The sequence below is a fragment of the Carex rostrata genome, chromosome 22 (assembly GCF_964058835.1).
Source record: "Carex rostrata chromosome 22, lpCarRost1.2, whole genome shotgun sequence".
Taxonomy (NCBI): domain Eukaryota; kingdom Viridiplantae; phylum Streptophyta; class Magnoliopsida; order Poales; family Cyperaceae; genus Carex; species Carex rostrata.
In genome coordinates this window covers 3,688,906-3,711,993 of record NC_135939.1, presented here as the reverse complement: position 1 = coordinate 3,711,993, position 23,088 = coordinate 3,688,906, and the positions used below count along the sequence as shown (strand labels likewise).

Genomic DNA, 23,088 nt, shown 5'->3' with positions numbered 1-23,088 from the left:
CATGTAAAATTACAAGTATGGTGGGAAATTAACGTGGCAACTAACACTGATTGTAATATTATCCAATAATATGATTTTTCAATGTTCATACGTAAGCCTAATTTTATTATATATCAATTAGAATCTCATGCAAATTTAAAATTCTACACAGCAGTGATGTAGGATAGATTGAAAAAAAAAATGTGCCGTGTCATGAGATGCTTTAATTTTGATCTCGTACTATGCCGTATTGTGATCAAGTTAATTTTTTATGTGACATACCGTGTCGTAACTAAAATGTTAATGGGTGGTCACGGCACACGAATTGTCACGCTATGTGAGTCACGCTGTACCTAAACGTGCCGTGATCAAACGTGACTCACGTGACCACTTAATCATAAATTAAATTACTTTATTCAATATTAACCATTTGATCAAGATCTAACGGTCTTAATTGCACGTGACTCGCATGACTACGTGCCGTGACTAAATCTTTCACATGCCATGTTGTGCCATGCTAACTTTTTTAAAGATGATCACGATACACAAATAGTTACAGCACGAGACACACGAGTCACAACACATAACCGACACACGTGCCGTGCCGTTCCGTGACGGAGCCGGCTCTGCCGTGTCATTTTTTCCACTCCACTGTAGGAAGTACATGCGACCCGTTCTACTGATACAAGGTATTTATGTAATTATTTAGACAGATGGTTGACCGTTTCATTCAAACGAGCTCACGCGGAATTAAACAAGTGGATTTGAGTACCTGACAAATAAAAGAAAGCAACTTGTGATTGCTGCGCCAATTCAACCATTTGAATGCTTAAAAATCAACGGAAAAATGGTAGTATTAGACTTGGCTTATTGTATGCTCTGCCAGTGGCGTTTTGTTGATTTTTATGGATTCTAAGAACTTGGCTGATTATAACTATGGTTAACATAGTCCAAACAGACAATATTTTGATGTAATTATCTATATTTCAATCAATAAAATGAGCTGCATAGCCTCTTTTAAAAAAAAAATCAACGGAAGAAAACAAACAAGTATTAACTTTTGAATGCTTGTTAAAAACACAAATATTCACAGCCTGGTGATAATATAAGAATGAAAAATAATTACAAACACACTTTGCCTCTCATATCCGATGAAAGAAAGAATTACCTATGACAACAATGCCAGACAATTAAATCTGAAACACCATCAATTGGCACAAAAATAAAATTTATATAAAAGCAAAACCAAGTCATCAGATTGAAAATTCTTCCTCTTCATCATCATTTTGTGAACCACCTGAAACTGACAAAAATATTTCACCAATTCGTCTTGCTACCTCGGCCATTGTCGGACGTCTATCGGGGTGTTGCTCCGTACAATCAATTGCGAGTTGCAGCAACTGCACCATTTCCTGCTCGGCATACTGTTGTTTAACCAGCTCAAGATCAAACACCTCAGCTTTCCATTCATCTCTTACCACTGACTGGACCCACCGAGGCAAATCCACACCCTCATCATTGACCACAGTATTTTCCGGTGCTTTCCCAGTTAGCAGCTCCATTAAAAGAACACCAAAGCTGTAAACATCAGCCTTCTGAGAGATTTTTCTCACATCTGTGACTTCTGGTGCACGGTAACCAGAACCACGGTTCGGAAGAGTTGGGGTGGTGACGAGCTGTGCCAGGCCTTGGTCAGAGATGCGTGCCCTGTCTGATCCTGACAAGAGAACGTTAGAAGATTTTATGTTGCCATGAGATGCTCTCGGTCCTGTCGAGTGGATGTACTCAATTCCACGTGCAGCCGATAGTGCTATGCTTGCTCTTGCCTCAAAACCAAGCGGCATATGGCTCGATCCTTTGTTACCTTCACAATTAAAATTGCATATAATGTATTTAGCACAATTGTATTAAAATTAGAGTAAATGAAGTTAATAGAAAGAGGCAAAGAGGAAAATTCTACCATGGAGGAGAGAGGAGAGACTGCCCATGGAAACATACTCGTAGACAATAAGCTTCTCATCTTTGCTGTAATAATATGCTTCAATTGGAACCAAATGAGCACTCTGCATCGAACCAAGCTCCCCGACTTTGTCTCTATACTCTCTTTCAGGGAGATTTGCATCCTTCAAACGCTTTACCGCAACAACGGGACCAGTTTCCAGCACCGCCTTGTATGTTGTCCCGAAAGTTCCCTTGCCGAGCACCTCAGCCGAGGCTCTCAGCAGATCTTCTAAATCATAAACCCTCGGTACATTCCCCAAGAAAACTAGTTTCTTACTGCTGCCTGTAGTCGGTACCGAGGAAACTGATGATCTAACGGGATAAGCAGCTGATCCCTTAGGCATCGCGGCCATCTCTCTCTGTTGTCTGGGAACTTCGCCACCCAATGGTTTTGCGACCGCAGTTGTGGGCTGTGTCTTCGTTCTCTGACAGAGAAAAATAAGCAAGACTAGAATTACCAGAGCTCCAGAAACAGAACCAATTGCAATACCAGCAATTGCTCCGCCAGAGAGTTTGCTGCTCTTGTTTCCGCTATTAGTACCACCACTGCCATTAGGATTTTCTGAAGGAGCATTTGGAGAAAGTCCTGGTGCTGGAGCAGGAGCAGGAGACGGCTCACGAGCGCACGGAACAAGGGGCCCGCCACAGAGCTGTGACATTCCAAGAAAAGAACTTGCCGACATATTCCAGAGACGAGCCGGCACAGATCCATTCAAATTGTTATACGACACATTGAACTTATTTAAGATGGTCATGTTATTCAAATCAGGGATTTCACCGCTGAGCTGGTTACGCTCCAAGTAGAGAGTTGTCAGCTGAGTCAAGTTGTTGAACGCAGCTGGGAAAGAGCCCGTGAAGTTGTTGTTAGCAAGGTTGAGCTGAGTAAGCTGAAGAAGAGAGAAGATGACAGAGGGAATTGCGCCAGACAAGCGGTTGCTGTCGAGATTCAAGGTCACAAGCTGGGTACAGCTGGAGAGATCAAGAGGAAGCGTACCAGAGAGGGAGTTGTAGCGAAGAGAGAGAACTTCAAGAGCAGTGAGGTTACCAAGGACGCCGGAAGGGAGTTGTCCCCCAAGGCCAGAGGCGGGGAGGTGGATCCGGGTGACCCGGTTCGAGGAGCACCTGATACCCTTCCATTCGCAAGGGGAGGAAGAGGAGGAGTTCCACTGGGTTAGCCTCGGGGCAATTGCATCGCGCAAGGCGATGAGAGCTGCTTGGTCAGAGGTTAGGTCCGCAGCTTGAGAGTAGAAGGAGAAGAGGAGGAAGAAGAGGAAGGAGAGGGAGAAGAGGTGCGGGAAGGCCATGGAGTGTGGAGCGTGTTTTGGGCTAACAATTTACGAATAGCATGGTAATGGCAGTAGCTTGTAGAGAGCAAGAGCGCGCGCGCGAGAGAGAGCGAGAGAGAGAGAGAATCAGGAAATAAAGAAACGGGTTATGGCTCATCTAAGGAAGGAAAGGCGTGTGAAAGAGTCTGAGACCAAAGGAAAGGAGGGGCAAAATGGTAAGAAGGAAAGGGGAAATGGTTATTGACCAAATTGGAAAGTAGGTCTGTATTCTCTGAGGTACCGCATTGTTTGAGAGTAATAATGTGGCTCAAACTGTAATGCAGTGAAATTCTTTAAGATGCGTACTAGTATACAAAGAACTGACCGGATTCAAACTAAAAACATGAGGTACCTTAGGTAATGATGAATTACTCGCTTTCTCTGCAGTGAGAGAGTCAAACATGGGGAACGGTTTTCGTCCTGTATTAAATGCATTTAGGCGTATTCATCAACTTTCTTTGTCAATTATTTTATTGTTTATCATTTATTAGTTTTCCATATGAAATCGGAGAAAAAGTACATGTTAATTTTGATCCATATACAAATATACGAAATCGGTAAAAATAAAAGGACATGTCTTACGAAATCTTTAATTTCTTCATTTATGACAAATTTTATGATTTATTATTTGGTTTTGTTTTATGCAAAATAAATTCCAATTTTTTTATGTGAATTAACTAGAGATATTTTACAGACATTTCTTATGTGAATTAACTACCATCTTTCTATGTTATTTAAATAAAATTAAGATTAACCTAAATTAATATATGAATAACAATTATTGTAGTTATATCAGCAACAAATATTGTTAGTCATCCCTCAATTTGTTCATTTCATTTTCATGTAAGTATTTATTTTGTTTCAAATAAGTATATATTGTGATATAAGAGAGAAAAGGTAACGTTCTCCGGGCTACAGTCTCCGAAAATCTCCATGTATAAAGCCTTCCCCTTTTAGCTTAGTTTTGACGCGCTTTCAACTGCCACAACTGCCATAATTTCAAGTACAATATGTATGTTTACAGGATAATATGTGTATGTTTATAGGATAATATGTGTGTGTTTACAGGATAATATGTGTATGTTCACAGGATACTAAGTGTATGTTCACAGAAGGTGGTCCCCAACAGCTGTCACGCGTTTTCAACAGCTTTCACGCGTTTTTATGTTGACAGTATTTGTTGAATTAGTTTACAGGATTTATCATTGATGTTTACAAAATTAAGTGAAAATATCCGAGGATTTTTTAGGAACTGGAGTTGAGGGATTGTTAGCTACTTCCTAAAAAAAAATGTGCATTTTAGGATCCTTTGAACAATAAACTTGGAAGTTTAAGAAAATTGGCTTTTATTTTAAGAGATTTGAATAATAAATTTGGAAACCTAAGACACAATTATTAATAAATGGGTAATAATGACTAATTTACCCTCTGTTATCATTATTATATGCAAGTTTTACTAAATCCATGAGGCTAGTTCATTTAACAAAAAATTTAGACGATTGCAAATATACACTCGATCAACTTTGATATAGTTTTTACGCGTTTTTTTTTTTTTTTTTTTTTGATATACACTCGTTTGATTATTGACCTAGTAATATTAATTATATGCGCGTATTTCATTGAATGCGTGAAACAAAAGTTGATTTGCTGATATTTTAAAATGTGTGCAAACATTTTTATATTTACATTATTCTTAAATAAAAAAAATCGGAAGATCCTATGAAAGCCGCCAATATAATATTTTTTTGTGAAGACTTGGTTTTTCTTTGATAAATTAGAAAGGGTCAAATATTATTGTTATTGGGTATGCTAGTGAGAAGTTTGAATTCATGATTGTTCCATATTATTATAATTTCAATGTCAAACAAATAGCAAACATTATTATGTTTACGCACATTTACACATTATTTTTGTGGTTAACGTCCAATTATCTTGTCCATTTTAGAAATTAAACTTTTTTGGTTCGATTTTATTAGAATATCTACACAAAATTTAAAAAGTATTTGGACTGAATCATTGATTCAGTTTCTGTAGAAGTTATTAATTGTGTATAAAATAATTTATATTTCAATTAAAAAATAATGAAACTGAACTAATAATTTGGTTCTATCGAGGACAGATTAATGGAATTGAACCATAAATTTGATGCCTTCTGTTCGGTCTCATCTATTTCCAACGGTGTGTGGCCATTGACATAAAAAATTAGTGAGACCGAACCATTAATATGATTTAATGGTACGTTACTAAATCAATTTGGTTCCATCCATTTATCACAAAGAAAATAATTCTTTCTTTTTTACTATCTAAAAAATAAAAAAAATTATTTGACGGCCTTAAATAATCCTACGAGCAGTCTCCGAAGCAAATCCGATGCTTCACGCCTTCACCTCACTAAAAGGAAGACTCTATTGACCTATTGGCCAACCTAATTAGGTAATAATAACAACCCATTAGCTGAACCTAATTCCCCAAAGAAGAGAAAAACCGCGAGGCAGGTATGAAAACAGTTGGGAGTCTAGATCCTCTGCATTACTTCATCCTTTAAGAGTGTTTCGGAATCAGAGGAGAAACAACTCATTAAAGAAAAGGAAGGGGATAATAATGGAGAAGACGAAGTCTCCGATCAGTAAAATTTACATTTCAATTTCAAGATGACAGATTTCGTCAAAATTTACGTGATGCTCTCTTTTGAACAATACTTGTTCCCTTCTGTTCCCCTCTGCTCCCTCTCTGATTCTTCCCTTCTACAGCAAGTGAGTTTGTCTGATCAGTCCTAATTTTACGGGCTCTCAACTTCGTACAGTGAATTTATCATTCTCTTTCTCTGCGTCCTTCCGTCCAGAGCATAGTCTTAGGTTTAAATCCAGACCTTTCGATCAAAATTTGAGCCAAATTTTGTCTCAACTTGTAATATATGAAAATTTTAAAATTTGTACCAATATATTATATATAAATCGGATTCAAACTTAAAGAATGAGGTACCTTAGTTGATATGAATTAGTCAGAGTTCCTGGACCATATAGTTCTATATGGCATCATCTTCGATTTGAAAAATAAGGGAAATAATCCTCGCAGTTGTCAGAGTTATGTTACATGGATTCCCAAAAACAATGATTTTTTTAAAGAAAATAGTAATAAGTAATTGAAAATATATAAATGTACATCTAAATTTTTATTTTGAAAAAAATATGTACAGAAAATTATAACTTTAAAAAAAAATTAAGTTCAATTTATTATGTGTACAAATTTTGATGAAATATAAACAATAGAGGACAACCGGACAAAACATTAATATCAATCTTAAAAGTATAAATTGTATGCAAGTCAATTAAAATTGAATCTTTTGTGCGTGAATCTGCATGATATATATATTAATATATATACATGGTTGAACCCGAAATTTTTATTAATAGCATAAAAAAAAAAAAATCAAAACACTTTTAAAATTGAAGAATTCCACATTTACCCGTGACGCCAATCTTCGGCCCATTTATGAAGGGAGGGGGGTAAAGATTGGTTTAGAGGTCCCCAAAAGCAAAAAAAAAAAAAAAAAAAATGCACTGTAATATTGAATATATTTAAATTGTGAATGACCTTTAAGCCAATTTGCGGCATCTCGTAAATAAGCCGCAAATTAGCGTAGTGGCCAGAGTAAATGTGAAATTCCTTCACTTTAGGAGTTTTTTTTTTTAAAAGAGTATAAATAAAAATTTTGGTCGTTGACCATACTAAGTCAGATTATTTATTTATTTGTTTTAAAAAAAAAAAACCAAGGCCAAGTCAGATTATTTATAACAATAAGTACTTCAAAGCGTACCATACACGAATGAAACGAATATCGGTGTCAGATATTCGATGCAGATTGTTTCTAGACCGTAAATGTCAATTATCTACTGAAGAAATTAATTAGAAACAAAAAATAAGATCGATATTTGACGTGGCGCTTTATTTAATTTTATGGTGATTTAGAGGAAAAGTAAATTTCCGGCCGGGCTAATAATTGCGACTTTTTCTCGTCAAATTGTCTCGTCTGATGGTAGACACCACAACACGGTTGCTACAATCGCAAGGCGCCACATGTTTTAGGTATAGATTTATAGTTGGTTCTTGGTCTTTTTGTCTAATTGACTTGTCCAAATTTCCAAATGTTGATAATTCTGGATCGAGATTTTTCGTCTTTTCTCGTGGAAACTAATTGAGATGGTTTGGACTTCAGAGGCGTATATATATCTTCTAATAATTAAACCTGTGAAATGTGTACACAAATTGATTAATGACAGCAGTTGAAAACAATGGTCGCTTGCTATCGATTGGCCAGTACAGTCAGGTCAAGTGTCCAAGCTAGCTGGGATCTTATATCTAATTATGAGCAGTGTTGTAAATAACGGTATATGTTGGTCGGACAGATAGGGTATCGCTAAGCGATTAATTGAGAATTATTAGAAACAATCAGCTATAATTGAAAATAATCGGTTAATTTGTCCGAAAAATTTATGACGGTTTGATCACCGCCAATGACTAATCAGACAATTAATCAGCTTAAATGGTCATTTTTTACAACACTGCTTATAAGAGGGCTGGAAAAAAAAAAGCTTGTGGCTCGTGACTCAATCGTGACTCGCAGCTGACTTGTTTGCTAATAACTCATTTGTTACTGAACCGAGTTGGGGTCTAGCTCGGTTCAAAATTAACGAGTTCAAGCTGGGACCTAGATCGCCCGCCAATTTGCCAATTAGCTCGGCTATGCATTATTTTGTAAATTTGTATAAATTTGTGTGCATTTTATTCTGTCTAATTCGGTCCAGCTCGATCCAAAAGGTTTATAGAATTTATTTTCTTCTTTAAACGAAGTCCAACCAGACCCAACAAACCGGCTCGTGACAATTTCAAGCTAAGATTTCAACTCAGACCTCTAAAATCAGCTCGCTCGTGACTCAGACGAATTAGCTCGACAAGTATGAGCTAAGCCACCCCTACTTGTAAGGATGTATAAACCAAAATTTATTCTCCAGTCACATATTTCATTTGTTTTATAGGCACTTAAATGCACAATTGTATGTCCATTGTACAGAGAAGGTTTATGGATTATTTAATATATTTATTATTTTTTTATTAATTAACTTTATACTAACTTAATTTGAAAATTTATATTTTTTTCTCGTATATGTATTACTTGTGAAGTAAACCGGTTTGAACAATTTGAATTAATTGTTTTAAGTCAATCAAATAGATTTTGATGTTAAACTCATCAAAGAACTTAATGGGCTTAATAACCTGCTATCTTTACTTTGTGTGTGTTATTTGGCAAAAAAAAAAAAAAGTTCAACGAAAGGACAATAAAAACTTGTCAAAATTTAAAAAAGAGGTGGATTCAGCTAGCAATCATTTATTTTAACAATTTTTTACAATCTTACAAAATAAAGTTTAAATTTTAAAATAAGCATTGCATGACTTGAAGTTACAAGTTTAAAGTTTAAAGTTTACATTTTAACAATTTTGACCATCTTATGAAATAGAGATCAAATTTTAGCAGTCATTTATTTTAACTTATTTTGATAATCATATAAAGTAAAGTTTAAAGTTTAAATGATGAGATTTGATGGTATGAATTATGTATATCAAATGACTTGAAATTCAGTAATTCAAAATTTACAGTTCTTGACCTGAGGCATCATCAAACAATACTTGAATTGTAGGCAATTCTATTGTTAACTTATCTATATGTTCAATAACACAACTAGTTATTTACTTTTTAATTTTAGCTTTATTTAATTAACTTGAGAAATCATTGACAAATTGTCAAGTAATCTCACCAAAAAATATTGGAGTCAATTGACCTCCATTATATTACAAATTGACTCCATTATATTACAGAACTTTCAAATTGAGCAAAAGCCAGGCCAATAACTTTTTTTTTATAAAAAGAATAACATTATTATCATATGAAAATATACTGGAGATCAAATTTTATATTTTTTGAAAAAAAATTTACTATTTTTTTTTGTAAGTAAAAAATCACTACTTTCAGATGGTCTAGAAGTGTAATATCAAGTGATTTTCTAATTGTCTAAAAAAATAGTAAAAAATTTCAAAAATATATATAATTTGGTCTCCATGTATATTTTCATGTGATAATAATGTTGAGCTGTTCAGATCGACTACTTTCAAATTTACTCTTGTGTTCAAATTTACTTAAAACATTTCCATAACAAAAAAACTATTGAAAAAGTCCAGGGTGCATAATTGATCCTGATGCTGATGCATCACTAATTTATTAGGTCTATAAAAAAAGAGGAGGGTTCAAATGCCTCCATGTTTTTGTGTCTCCATTATGCCTCCATCTCTCTCTATCATTTTCAAAGTTCAAACAGTCGATCCGAACCGCTCAACCTAACCTCCATACTAAAATATGTTTGGAGACCAAATTTTATATTTTTTGGAATTTTTTTACTATTTTTTTAGATAGGTACAAAATCAGTAAATCTGAACCATCTAAAAACAGTATTTTTGTACCTATCTAAAAAAATAGTAAAAAAAAATCCAAAAAATATAAAATTTGGTCTCCAAACATATTTTAGTATGGAGGTTAGGTTGAGCGGTTCGGATCGACTGTTTGAACTTTGAAAATGATGGAGAGAGATGGAGGCACAAAAACATGGAGGCATTTGAACCCTCCTCATAAAAAAAGGATGAGGTTGGAAGTATGAATCACGTGCGACTTAAAATTTCAAAAGTTCAAAATTAACAATTTTTTATTTACCATCAAACAATACTCAAATTACAGATGAAATTTTATTGTTAGACTATTCATTGATTCATTTCACAACTATAAATTTAATTCTAATTCTTAACTTTGCTCAAAAAACATTGTTCAAAATATCAGGTTCTAAATAGGGTGTTATTGTTATACTAAATGCATCACTAATCGTTTAAAATTAAAAAAATAATTGTGATTAAAAGTAAATAGATGAGTTTAGAGAAATTTGACACGCGGGGTGATAACGGAGTTCGGCAAAACAAAAGCCTACATCTCTGGGGCGTCGCAACCTCTTCTAGGTGCGCATTTCTATTACTCAACGAGAAAGGTTTACAACTTGTGAACCAATGAGCCCTTACAATCAAGGGAAGTCATACGGCCCACTAGAGATGAGAGCCGGCGAGCCTTTACAACCAAGGGAAGTCACACGGACAACTCAAGAAGAGAACAAAGTCTCTAAATCAATGTTCGTAAGAGAAACACTCAAAGCTCACTCTAACCTATTATAACTCAAGATTAGTGAAGTGGATTTGAGGTTGTTTGAGGGATATTGAAGTTCTAAGCTTTCACAATAATGGAGAAACTCAAGCCCACAGAAAATATGTTTTTGCAATGTTAGGGGCGGCTAGGTTTTTTTTGAGAGGAAGCCCAAAGCCCTATTTATAGAGACAACTACAAAATGAGTTTTTCGACTTAAAACGTTACAGACGTTTTATAAAACGTTACAATGTTTTAGTTCAATTTGAATTTGGGTTTTTTTTTCTGCGAGATTGATCAAAACATTACCAACGTTTATAAAACGTTACCAACGATTTCACTTTATGGAAACTTGATCAAAAATAGATCTTTTGAAGCTTGAATTTAATTAAAACGTTACCAACTTTTTAAAATGTTATGTAACTTTTTAAAACGTTACGGTAACGTTTTTTATTCTTTTGACTTTGATCAAGTTGTTTCACAGCGTTTTCTTAAGATATAATCGTTATAACGTTTTACAAACGCTACCAACGTTTGTATCATGTTGAAACAACATCAAATACACTTTATCAAATTTAAAATATTACAAATTAAATTCTTGATATTTCTTTAGTTCAAGCAATCTACATTGCAATTCCAATTGGCTTGAACCTGCATAATTATAAAATAAAAGAAATTGTAAAATTCAATAATTGTATGTTTTGCAAATTAGTCAAATAGACGAAAAAGATTATTGTTAGAAACAACAGCTATAACATTTTCGGATCATAAAAGCTATGATGCTATCAGCTCTCTAGCAACATAATATGGACATAGTGCCATTTTTTTAATCGTTCCGTTATGACGTGATGAAACCTTTATAAATTATTAAGTAATCTCTCGCAAAAAAGAAGAAGAGTCAATTAACCTCCATTATATTACATACATTCAAAAATGAGCAAAATCACATTAGGACCAATAACTTTTGGGAGAATTTCACGTATATCCCTTAAAAACTTGATAAAACTGAATTGCCTAATAAACTTGATGCAGTTAATCAGACTCCATTGGATTTTATAATGCATCATAAAATATAAAAAAATAAAAACATTTCCTTAACAAAAACTAACGGAAAAGTCCGGTGTTTTAATCACCAATGCTGATGCTAGAGACATGTAGGAAATCACAAGTTGAAATCTTCAAGCTCATTAAATTATGAAGAACAATGAAAGTTCAAACTTTTTCTATTTTTATATGGGCCAAGTGGATTCAGAATTTTTTTTGAGGAAAAAAAATATCAAATTAGATTTAAATAACTAATTAGATTTAAACCCATTAAATAATTAGGAACTCGATAGAAAACAATATTTTAACTTATATCTTTTAATACTCTGACTTGTAATTTTTGATTCTCTAACCTATAATTCTAAATATCAATTATAATTCAAGAAATTTATTTAAATTTTAATCTTAAATTTAACCTGAATTATAAATCAAACATTCAAAAAGAGGCAAAAAAATTCATAGAAGAGCAAAGTCGATTGGAACGTCCGAATCTCTACTAAAACTCAAAATTCAGGAAAAGAGAGCACTTGCCCCCACTGAAACTATGTGGATCTGCACCTGAAGTAAACATACAAGATGTAAACTCGCTAAACGAACAGAATCTTCAAAAATCAATTAATCAACAATGAAACAAAAGGAGCAAATTAATTGAAGTCATTGAGTAAAGAAGACGCAATTATCGATCCTCAATAAAGACATTTGATTCCATTTTCATATTTTTGCTCCATCGCCGTTCGTCGCTCCATTGTGAGCCGTTCTTTCCCATTCTATAAAATAGTGAAAGAAAATGAAAAGAAAACGGATAATGAAATTTATTACAAAGAAAAGGAAAAGGAAAAGACCAATTGATGTAACAGACATGCTACCAAGAGGTGTTGACACGAAGCAAAGCGTTGGTACATGACAGTCAAAAACAGCTGGTGGCAACCAGTTTGAAATACGAATTCGATGGAGCGCAAGTGGTGGGATATCACATGGATATGGTCGGTGCAATTGGTAGCAATAGCGCGCGAATTTAGATGCTTTCATCAATGTTATAGGATATACAATTGATGACAAAAGTGGCTAGAGATAAAGATACAAAATTCACTACAATGTTTAAGATTATATCAGAATTTTGGCTCGACAGTCGACAAGCATTTATAGTGGAAACCGAAACAATTTAGTTGTGCAATCATGTTTCATTGTTGCGGTGCGACAAGCTTTTATAGTGGATAGAATTTAACTTGAGTAAAGCTAGGGTGTGATGTGCTCACCAAGAGAGTTTGGTGAGCACAATTTCAAAAGTTCATCGAATCAACTCCATATGTCAAATTCAAACTGTTGAAATTCATGTACTTCATGAGTGATGCATATATATGCAAAATTTTGAAAGTTTCGAATTTATTTGCTACACGGTCAAGTGGTCAAAGAAATGAACATTTTATAAGTTAATTTATAAATTATTTTATATATTCATTTTTTATTATTTCTTTGATCGCTTAACCTTATAACAAATAAACTCGAAACTTTCAAAATTTTGCATGTATATGTATCACTCATGAAGTACATGGATTTCAACGGTTTGAATTCAGCGTATGAAGTCGATTCGATGAATTTTTGAAGTTGTGCTCACCAAACTCTCTTGATGAGCACATCACACCCTAGCTTTACTCATTTAACTTCGCAACATGGATGTGTGTTGTTATGCTAAAATTTCAAAAAAAATTTTTGATAAATTCAGGATTTATATTATTTTAGTATAGATGTTAAGCTGAGGGATAATTTCATGTATAATCCTAAAAAATTTCAAAATTACTTATTTTTCTCTAAATTCTAAATTCTTAATATCATATTTATCTTTTTAAATTTCAAAAACTCACAATTCACCTATTTAATTGTCTTTAATATTAAAATTCATTTTAATTTTATTAAATACTCGTTTGACTATTTATTGAGAAAAATAAAAAATATGTAGCATGTTTAAGAAAAATATCAATCTTTTAATTGGTCAGATTTCGAGAGCAAATGTGTCATTTCTCAACTTCTGACGCACATATAGTGACATTTAAGTATATACTTGTGTAAGCATAAAAAAGTAAAAAAATTACTCATTTGTCCTCAAAAACCGATTAATAGAAGTCTGCTATTTTTCTGAAACATGTTAAATATATTTTATTTTTATTAATAAGGAATAAAATAGACATTTCAGAAATTTAAAATGAATTTTAATTGAAAATACAATTAAAAGAGTAAATTTGTGAGTTTTTGAAATTTAGAAAAATAAATATAATATTATGAATTTTAAAAGAAAAATACGTAATTTTGAAATTTTAGATGAGTTCTACACGAAATTCACCTAGGGGTGCAAACAGATCGGATATTATCTATTGTATATGGATCTGTATTAAAAAAATAGATATGGATATTTGATATCCAAATATCCATATAAGTATGGATATAGATATAGTTTTGAATTTTAATTTTTTGTATTCAAATAATAGATGTATATTATGTAGTTTAATATATATTATGAAAATATTTATGTATATATTTATGAATATTCGATATTCGATCTATATCCATATATATTTGTTAAATATTCTATCTATATCCGTATTTGATGAATAAAAATAGATACGGATATAGTTTTACCATTATTCAATCCGTATCCGATCCGTTTCTACCCCTAAATTCACCCTTAAGCTTTAAATCCAGTTTAGTTAAAAATTAGTTGGGTTCGAACGAATCAAACCCAATTCAGTTAAAAATTAGTTTGAATTGAACTCGAACTGAGTCTGACTCGGTTTGAAACTCTTCTTTTTAATTCTAAACTCTACTTCAATTTCGAACCAATTTGATTCAAAACTAGTTCTAATCACATCGATCTCTTCTTTTCGAACTCAAACTCTTCTTTTTAAACTCGAACTTTTCTTTTTAGTTTGAAATCTTGCTTCAATTTCAAATCAATTTAATTTAAAATTAGTTTTAACTCGAACTCGAACTGAATTAAATTCAATTCGGTTCCATTCGTTTGCAGCCCTTAGTACTTTGGTAACGGCGTAGACTTTAATGCAGAACAAAATTAAAACTTAATTGCCTCGGAAGAATACACTGTTTTTTTTTTTTTTTTTGCTTCAAACACACCCTTAGACAAGAATACACGGTTTTTGACTCCCTCATTCGAGACAATTCCCGAAGCATGTTTCTGGAGAGATCGCTATTAATGCATTAATTAATTTTCAGTATAGAAAGAAGAATTAAGCATTAACTTCTAATCGATGCTGAGTCAGAACTCAGAAAGCGTAGCCTATATTTTCTGTTATTATATTAGAAGAGCTTGTTGGATTTATATTTATTCGAGGTGCCAGTGGATTTAATTTAGTTTCTAACGAGGAATGTTCATGCGTAAGATCATCTCTATTAGTGTAATTAATTAGCAATTGCAAGACAATTATCAAACTAAAATTAGTCACTAATTGCAAAACAAATGCATTCATAAAAGAATAGTAATTGCAAAATTTTACTTTTTAACAAATAGTAACTGCTAATTTTCTCAGATGAAAGTATTTTTAAAAGGATTCGTATTTCTGAAAATAGAAATGAAACTGTTAATAAAGACTTTGCAATTGCATTTGTAAGCCACTAGAGATGCTCTTAACCTTCAAATGAAGAAATGCTGGTTATTTTTTTTCTACCGATATTTTTTTAATAAAAATTAGATTTTAAATAATTAATTATTTAATATTTATAAAAAAAACATTTAAATTTTAAATATTTTAAGACATTATTTTTTTACTAAATAAAACACTGATTCTGTTTTTAACAATCGCTATTATAATTTATACCGACATATCTGAACTCAACAAGAAAATTACATTGCCAGATATGAGATATAACACTTTTGGCATGTATATATTAGTTTACACAATTTCAGCTTTGTCTTGATGATTACACAAAAAAAAAATTATATATATCTTAAAAACTCAAAATTACCTATTTCTTCCTCTAAAATTCATAATATCATATTTACTCTTCTTAAATTTCCCAAACTAAAAAAATGTAACCTATTATATCTCTTCTAGTAAATTAATTTTAAAATTTATACAGTACCATTTTACTGTTTATTAAAATATAAAATATATGTGGTATGTTTAAAAGAAATGTTCAGTCTTTTAATCAGTCAGTTTGCGAGGACAAATAATTTGTTTATCTACTTGTAACATACACAATATTATTTAGACACACATTTATGTGTGTGTCGCAAGTTAGAAAATAAATCATTTGTCCTTATAAACTGACTAATTTAAAGATTCAACATTTCTCTTAAACACGTTACATTTTATAAAGAGTAAAATAGATACTTTATATATATATATATAGAGGAGGGATCGGATAACACCCTTTTTTGGTGACATCGGATGACACCGTACATTTTCAAAGTCCAAACAGTCGATCCAAACCGTTCAACTTGATGGATATGTTAAAATGTGCTTGCAGATCAAATTTTACATTTTTGTGAATTTTTTTACTATTTATTATGATGGGTACAAAAATTCAACGGTATGAATATAGCGATTTTGTTAAATACTTAATAAATAGTAAAAAAAATTCAAAAAATATAAAATTTGATCTGTAAGCACATTTTAACATATCCATTATGTTGAACGGTTTGGATCGACTGATTGGACTTTGAAAACTTTAAAAATGCATGATGTTATCTGATGTCACCAAAAAAGGATGTCATCCGATCCCTTCTCATATATATATATATAAAGTTAAATATAAAAGACAATAAATAAGGTAAATTTGTGAGATTTTAAAAATTTAGAAAACTAAACATGATTTTATGAATTTAGAAGAAGAAATAATATTTTGAAGGGTGTACATTAAGTCTCTAAAAGAATGAGGTGGACAATTCATGTGTGTTTGATTTTTTGATTTTTTTTTTTTTTTTCATTGCGTTGACGTTGATGAAATCAAAGTCAAAAAGTTTTGGATTTCGTCGGCATTAAGTTTTCAGCAACTTCGTAGCTTCTGCGGAGATTAAAAAAAAAAAAATTTCAGCAAATGAAGACATAATGAGTACATTTTTAGTCTCCTTGGCCGGAAATAAATCTGTTGTGATTCTGAAGAATTACATAATCATTCAATTCTCAATCCAACTATTAATTTTTCTTTATGTACGATTCTCAAAAACAAATAATTTAGATGTACAAATCTCAAAAATAGATAAATTGATGGATTGAAAATTGCAGGTCCTGGGATTCTTTGTTCTTTGAAATCACAGAAGATTTAAATGAGTCAAGTTTGAGCGAGTTACTCCCAACTTGTACTCAGCTCATTTAATAAATGAGCGAGTCAACTTGAGTTGGGATGGTAATAATGAGCTGTAGAGCAAACTCGAATTCAGTTCGTTATCAACTCGAGTTGACTCGCAACTCGTTCAACCAGTTAAGTTCTTAGATATTGTTATACACTAGTATGTGTTTATCTATACACAAACAATTGAAATGGCCTAGTAATAGTTTATCTAAATACAAACAATTTAACACATAAATAATATGTCAAATCAAAACAAACAACAACTTAGAATCTAACAATTTTTCATACAACAACTTAGTACATAAGCACCAGTAAATTCATGTTATGTAACTCGAGTTATAAATGAGTAAGTTGAGCTATGCTCAAACTCAGCTCATTTATTAAACGAATCAGTCAACTCGAGTTGTAAATTAATGAGCTAGTTAAAGCAAGCCATCAACGAGCGAGTTTTGAATTTGAGCAATTTTGTACAGCCTAGCCTCAACGTCAGTTTTGTGCAAATATGTTCTCTGACTGACACTTATTGTTCTAAACTTTATGAAAGTTGAAAAACTAATACCGTGCCGAATCATGAAGTTAAATATTTCTAGACTCTAGAATGTGTTTTGCCGTTAAACATGTTACATGCTCATATCTAGCACGACATTATTGCTTCTTCTAGAACTGTCTTATTTATGTCATCATCATTTCAGTATCCCACATGATAATAACGCTCGTGTTTCAATACAGATCGAAAAAAATATTTGGCAGTCACTTGTATCTGTTCTACATGAATCCGAATCTGCTATGATTCAAGACCAGTGAACAGTAATTCTGAAATTTCTGCAATTCGAATCCAACCGTCAAACTATGTGCACAAAAAAAATCAGTTGTTTTGATTTCTACGGCTAAATTCAGGATTACAGAGATTTCAGGATACTATTCGCTAGATTCAGGATTTACAGAGATTCAGGGTTACAACAGATTTATTTTCGTTCTACATAGGTACTTGCAAGACACATTTGTAAGTTAAATAACCAATCAAAATCATTGAATTTACATGCATTGTGCTACATGTAATAATTCTCTGATGCGATGCAAATTTAACATGAATAATAATGCAATAAACATGAATGCAAATTGATGATCTATTTCTGCACAAATACACACTATGGTTTAGTAACAATAATTAACGATTTGGATGCTTATTTTACTTGCAAAATTTTATATTACATATTAGAAGTATTTAATGCACCAAATTCAATAGCATCTTGACACACTCTCATAATATATTTTGTTCTTTGTGAAAATCTGAAAATTTAAATATTAGGCCTAAATTTGGGCATGCATACAGATAAATTTGGGCCTTGGCCAGTAATTGCTCCATTCGGCCTTAAAAAATTAACCACATTTCACAAAAAATTTATATTACATATTAGAACATATGCAGTTTCGCATTATTTTTTTTCTGGCAACTTCCTGTGACCTTCAGAACACAACTTGCATAAAAATGGATCTAGAGGAAACCCATAATGCCGCGACCCGCAACCGTTTCCCTATACAACTCCAATGCCTCTTCCATGACTTCGGCACGGGATAAAATCTCTGCTCTCTTCTTGCTTGATGGATGAGTTGACAAATAGTTGTGCAGAGCCGAGTCGCCAGTAATCTTCCCTAATTTCTCGTACACCAGTGGGGCCACTCGTGGATCGAACCCAGCAGAAGCCATCAGGAGAAGGCCGATGTGATCGGCTTCAATTTCCATCCTACATGGTAAAATTGTATAAAATAACATATCACTATAGTACATCTCATTTTGTGTCAAGATAGAATTTTAGATCAGTAGGTAATTCCTGTAACCTACTGATGTAGAATTCTGTCTTCTCGGTGTATACTATCTAATATAAGAAAAGCGATATAAACTTCAAATGTTGTATTTGCACTGGGATGATTTGAGAACTAGATTCTTAATTCAAGCTAGCTTAAAAAAGAAGGCAATGTCCACAATATTCTATAAAAATCAGAAATATATTTCCAATAAATTATTTCCACTGAATTAAGGATAAACTTTATAATAAACCATAATTGACAGTAACAAATATTACTAGAAACTTACTTCCTAGAGAAAGGAAGCCTGAGGAGAAGATTGGACATGGCACTTATAATGTCTGGCATGAAAACAAACTGCAATATAATAAGTTGCAACACAGCAAACCACAAGTTTTTGGTAATCATCTCGGCTGAATGTCTAGCAATTGCATGCCCGACCTGTGTTGTAACAAGGCTAGAAGGATGAGAAAATATCAAAATAGCTTTGCTTGAAAATATAAGGGGCATAATGCTTGATCCAACGAATTGGGCCTAAATAGAATCAGCCGTACGACCCAATTAGTTGAAGGCCCATGACATTTTAATTTGGGCCTAATCATATTTTTTTCCAAATAGATTTGGGCTGGGTTTGAGATATTCTCGGACAACGCTTTCATTTATGTCTGATTTTATCAGGAAGAAAATGCAACTTCTCGACTCTTCTTTTCAAAAAAGATTTGGGATATACCTCATGACCAAGCACCGTAGCAATCTCTTCATCGGTTCTAAAATGATCAAGAAGCCCGGTAAAAACCACAATTTTACCGCCCGGCAAACAAAAGGCATTTACCATTTTATCCCTCACCACCAGTACCTCCCATTTCAACCCTTCCATGTGCCGCATCTCAGGCAGGGTTCCCCCCTTCGCCATATCCATATCTCTGCTCTTCTGGACCCACCTGTCATCCATCAGCTCTTCAACCTCAGGAGGCCACTTCAAATGCTCCTCTTTGCAGCCATCTTCTAACAAAAGTATTGTTTCAGGAGACCTCTTTGGATCAAAATCTTCCTTCGAAGGCTCATGGGAAGAATACTCAATACTTTTCCAGTGTGGCTCGTGATGGCGAAGCCCACGTTGTAACGCACTGATTATTTCATTTGAAATGAGACGTGCGCGCACACTATCTGGATGAATTGGAGAGAGGATCTTACCACGCAAAGCATTTTTCAGCTGGTTGAATTGGGCTTCGCCGAGTTGCTGCTCAACCGAAGGGGATATCAGTACGAAGTGGCGCCGCTTGGTGTAAGGAACGGTTTCTAGGTTGCCATAATATATAGAGGCACCAGCAGCACTAGAAACAAGAACAACTGCGACAACGTTACGTGGGTTATGATACCACCTCGGTTGGCGACGGAATCGGTGATATTGAGTTTTTGGTTGTGGATGGAGAATATAATAAGTGGAACTGCGAGATTGTTGGATTTGTGGATAGATCTGGTTGGAAATGCACCGGGAAAGGAGGGAAGAAAGAGAAGACTTGGATTTGTGCAAGAAATTCATTGAAGAAGATAAGATGGCATGGAATTAGGTTGGCTGAGTAATTTGAGTAGAAAATACCAGAATAAAGCTTTGGTTGGAGATGGGGAATAGAGGAAGGCCCCGCTAGAGAGGAAGAGAAGGTGCTAGCATCTTCGTTTTTCTTTCTGCTATAGTAGATTGCCTCGTGAACATGGTTTGCCACGTCATGAGGGATAAAAGGAAAAAAGTAGAACTGCTCAATAATACTGGACAACTATCATAAAAAAAATGTAATGGATCTAAAATAAAAACAAATGATTTAATTTTTGGAAAAAAAAATCGAATAAGTTATTCACAAATCATCCAGTGACACGTTTAATTACTAGAATTTTATGTGTCATGCACTCATGCTCAATTTAATTTCTTGGCATCATTGACCACATCAATGTTCTCAGTTCTCACAACACAAAAAAGGAGATAAAATTGACCAAAGATCTTATGCGGTAATGCCTATGAAAATTCATCAAAGCTCTTCTAGACCTCGAGGGAATCAACAGAATAATATTAAACCTTAGCATAATTCATTTATTTAATTATATTTAATTAAAATTATTCAGAATAAAACTTCCCAATTTCAACATTGACCAAATAAATCAACTACCATTCTAACTGGACAGGAGGAACTTCTGATATCAACGCCCCATGAACTGCCCCATGAATTCTGTAGCAAAAAAATATTTAAACATTACCATGGTATATCGGTACCAGATAATAACATCTCATCAAAATAAAGGAGTCCCGTTAATAAAATTACAGAAACTCCTGAGAAGGAAAGCTTCAACATACATTGCTTAGAACATCAAATCTCAACAATGCTCGAGAAGGAAACCTACAAAAAACATATCTATGCAATTTAATTGATTAAGAAGTCTGAAATCATAACATGAAGGCTCAACTCTTCTGATTTGTATACAATTTACACTCAATTTGAGCAAAGCATGTTCTAGTAAGCAAATACCAAAATTGCAAAAATATGACAAGGTGTTATGGAACAAATGAGTAATAGCAATTAGAATTTCATTGAGAGTTTTTGTTGTTGTTGTTGTTGATCAGACCTTAGTAATGCCAAATTGCACAAATCAATACATTAAAATTGCAAGCCCCTTAGATTTCCTCCTACACAATTGAAAATAATTAGCTCAATTGTTGGATAATCAAACAAGATATCAACATTCAAATTTCACCTCGACAGGAAACATGATCAAACAACATAAAACAAAACAATATATCAATCCATCTTTAATATGACCATAACGATACAGAACAGAACCACAGGTTCGATCTCTAACCAAATAGCATTTAACCAACTAGAAAACCAAAGTCAAGATCCAAAACCCTACCGTTTAAGATGCCAGTAAAAAAAAAAAAAAAAAAAAGCGGAAAAGAGAAACCAGATAACCTACGGAGATCTGCCACGCCAAGCAACAGATCAGTCCAGAACTCCCGATCAGTCTCGAATCTCAATCGTCGCGCTTGAGCTTGTTGACGCGCTGGTTGAGTTGCTCAATCTTGACAACCAGAGAGGTGACCGTGAAGAGGAGCCAGTAGAGGAGGAGCGTGGCGGCGATCAAGAGTGCGTTTCTCTGGCTCTTCATGATCGATTTCTGGTGGCGGAGGTGCTCACTCGGGGTGCACGCGTGCTCCTGGTCGCAGGTCGGACGGGTTTCGTACTTCCAGTATATGTCCATTAGGAGGAAGAGACAGAAGGGGACCACTGACAGCATCGGCTTGAGCGCGCTCCGTACGACGGAGACCAGGCCGCGCCGGAGCCCATCCAGACCGGGAAGGGTGAGGAAGAGGAGCATGATCGCCTCAGCTCCCGCCGCGTAGCCTAGCACAACCCATTCGAGCGCCATTGGAAGTAGATCGGTCGAGGTAAGATTTCGAAGCTTGATCTTTTTCTTTCTTTCGTGTCCTTTTGCTTCTTTTTTTTCTTTTTGATCTATTTTGATATCAGTTCGAGGAAGAGTATTTAGAAGTTTGGGGTTCGCCGATCGGGTCGGTGATCGCATAGGTCGTGCGATACAATCGGAGTTGGACTATCAATTGATCTTGGTTCATATTTAATTGTTGAATCATCTTTTTTATTAATCACTGACAAGTTGGACCTAGGTTAGATCGTTTTCTGAAAGCATTACCGTTTAAACATTAAATTGTAGATCTGAAGTTTTCAACTGGATTATGTGGTGATTTTGGTGATAGCGGCTTTTGGGGCTGTTTTAAAGTTCAGTCCATGATATTTGTGCTTTCCTTAGCGAGGAAGGATAGAATTAGAAAAAGCAAATAGCCCAATAAGACTGTTCTATGTGAATTGGGCTCAAAATTTAGATCAGCTTTCTTGGATCGGACGCTTAAAATCTCAAACCAATTTCGGCGAAAAAAATATATTTTACAGTTAATAATTGGGCCGAAAAAGCCTTTCCTTGGCAAGTTAAGTGATGGATCAATGTCTATTTTACTTGGTCTGAAATGAAATTTAGCCTCAGTAATATTTCCTTAGTAAGTGAAGTGATGGACCGTCGGATGTAATTTATGATTCGTGTGTAAAGTAAATTCGCTTGATGAAAAATAAATATGTCAAATTAAAGTGAATTATTACTCCATTTTTCATGAAGCGAATTTAGTTTACACAAATCTTAAAGCACATTTGACGGTAAAAAAATGTATAACACAAGATGACACTCTATATGTATAGTACCGTAGCCAACTCTTTTATGTATTATATTAAAGAATGAAATTTGAGGTGTAAATTTTGCTTCCGTTAATAGAAAATAGGTGATTTTTTGGATAATCTTTTTAGGAACAAAAAAAGAAATATTACTGAACTACTGAAG

The 23,088-nt window shown here is 33.7% G+C and overlaps 3 protein-coding genes across 3 annotated transcripts; all 3 read right to left on the bottom strand.

Annotated features, from left to right (window-relative positions):
* Positions 1-1,008: 1,008 nt before the first annotated feature.
* Positions 1,009-3,399, bottom strand: LOC144574054 (putative inactive receptor kinase At1g48480). The gene is made up of 2 exons (XM_078323883.1): positions 1,940-3,399; positions 1,009-1,843 (listed from the first exon to the last, which is right to left on the bottom strand). The coding sequence occupies exons 1-2, from the start codon at positions 3,282-3,284 to the stop codon at positions 1,233-1,235; spliced, it is 1,956 nt and encodes a 651-aa protein (XP_078180009.1). The 5' UTR covers positions 3,285-3,399; the 3' UTR covers positions 1,009-1,232.
* Positions 3,400-18,252: 14,853 nt separating this feature from the next.
* On the bottom strand, positions 18,253-20,905 carry LOC144573965 (mitochondrial metalloendopeptidase OMA1-like). The gene is made up of 3 exons (XM_078323759.1): positions 19,424-20,905; positions 18,983-19,134; positions 18,253-18,632 (listed from the first exon to the last, which is right to left on the bottom strand). The coding sequence occupies exons 1-3, from the start codon at positions 20,234-20,236 to the stop codon at positions 18,383-18,385; spliced, it is 1,215 nt and encodes a 404-aa protein (XP_078179885.1). The 5' UTR covers positions 20,237-20,905; the 3' UTR covers positions 18,253-18,382.
* A 576-nt stretch (positions 20,906-21,481) lies between these two features.
* LOC144573966 (uncharacterized) lies at positions 21,482-22,285 on the bottom strand. The gene has a single exon (XM_078323760.1). It carries the CDS (start codon positions 22,264-22,266, stop codon positions 21,715-21,717), a length of 552 nt encoding a protein of 183 aa, XP_078179886.1. The 5' UTR covers positions 22,267-22,285; the 3' UTR covers positions 21,482-21,714.
* Positions 22,286-23,088: the final 803 nt, after the last annotated feature.

Bases quoted from the DNA above. Each gene is read 5' to 3' on its own strand.
- LOC144573965 (XM_078323759.1), bottom strand. From the start codon at position 20,236: ATGAATTTCTTGCACAAATCCAAGTCTTCTCTTTCTTCCCTCCTTTCC. The intron at 19,135-19,423 runs GTATATCCCAAA...GTTACAACACAG, and splicing joins CTACGGTGCTTGGTCATGAG to GTCGGGCATGCAATTGCTAG. The intron at 18,633-18,982 runs GTAAGTTTCTAG...TTTACCATGTAG, and splicing joins AGGCTTCCTTTCTCTAGGAA to GATGGAAATTGAAGCCGATC.
- LOC144574054 (XM_078323883.1), bottom strand. From the start codon at position 3,284: ATGGCCTTCCCGCACCTCTTCTCCCTCTCCTTCCTCTTCTTCCTCCTC. The intron at 1,844-1,939 runs GTAGAATTTTCC...TTAATTGTGAAG, and splicing joins TCTCTCCTCTCTCCTCCATG to GTAACAAAGGATCGAGCCAT.
- LOC144573966 (XM_078323760.1), bottom strand. From the start codon at position 22,266: ATGCGATCACCGACCCGATCGGCGAACCCCAAACTTCTAAATACTCTT.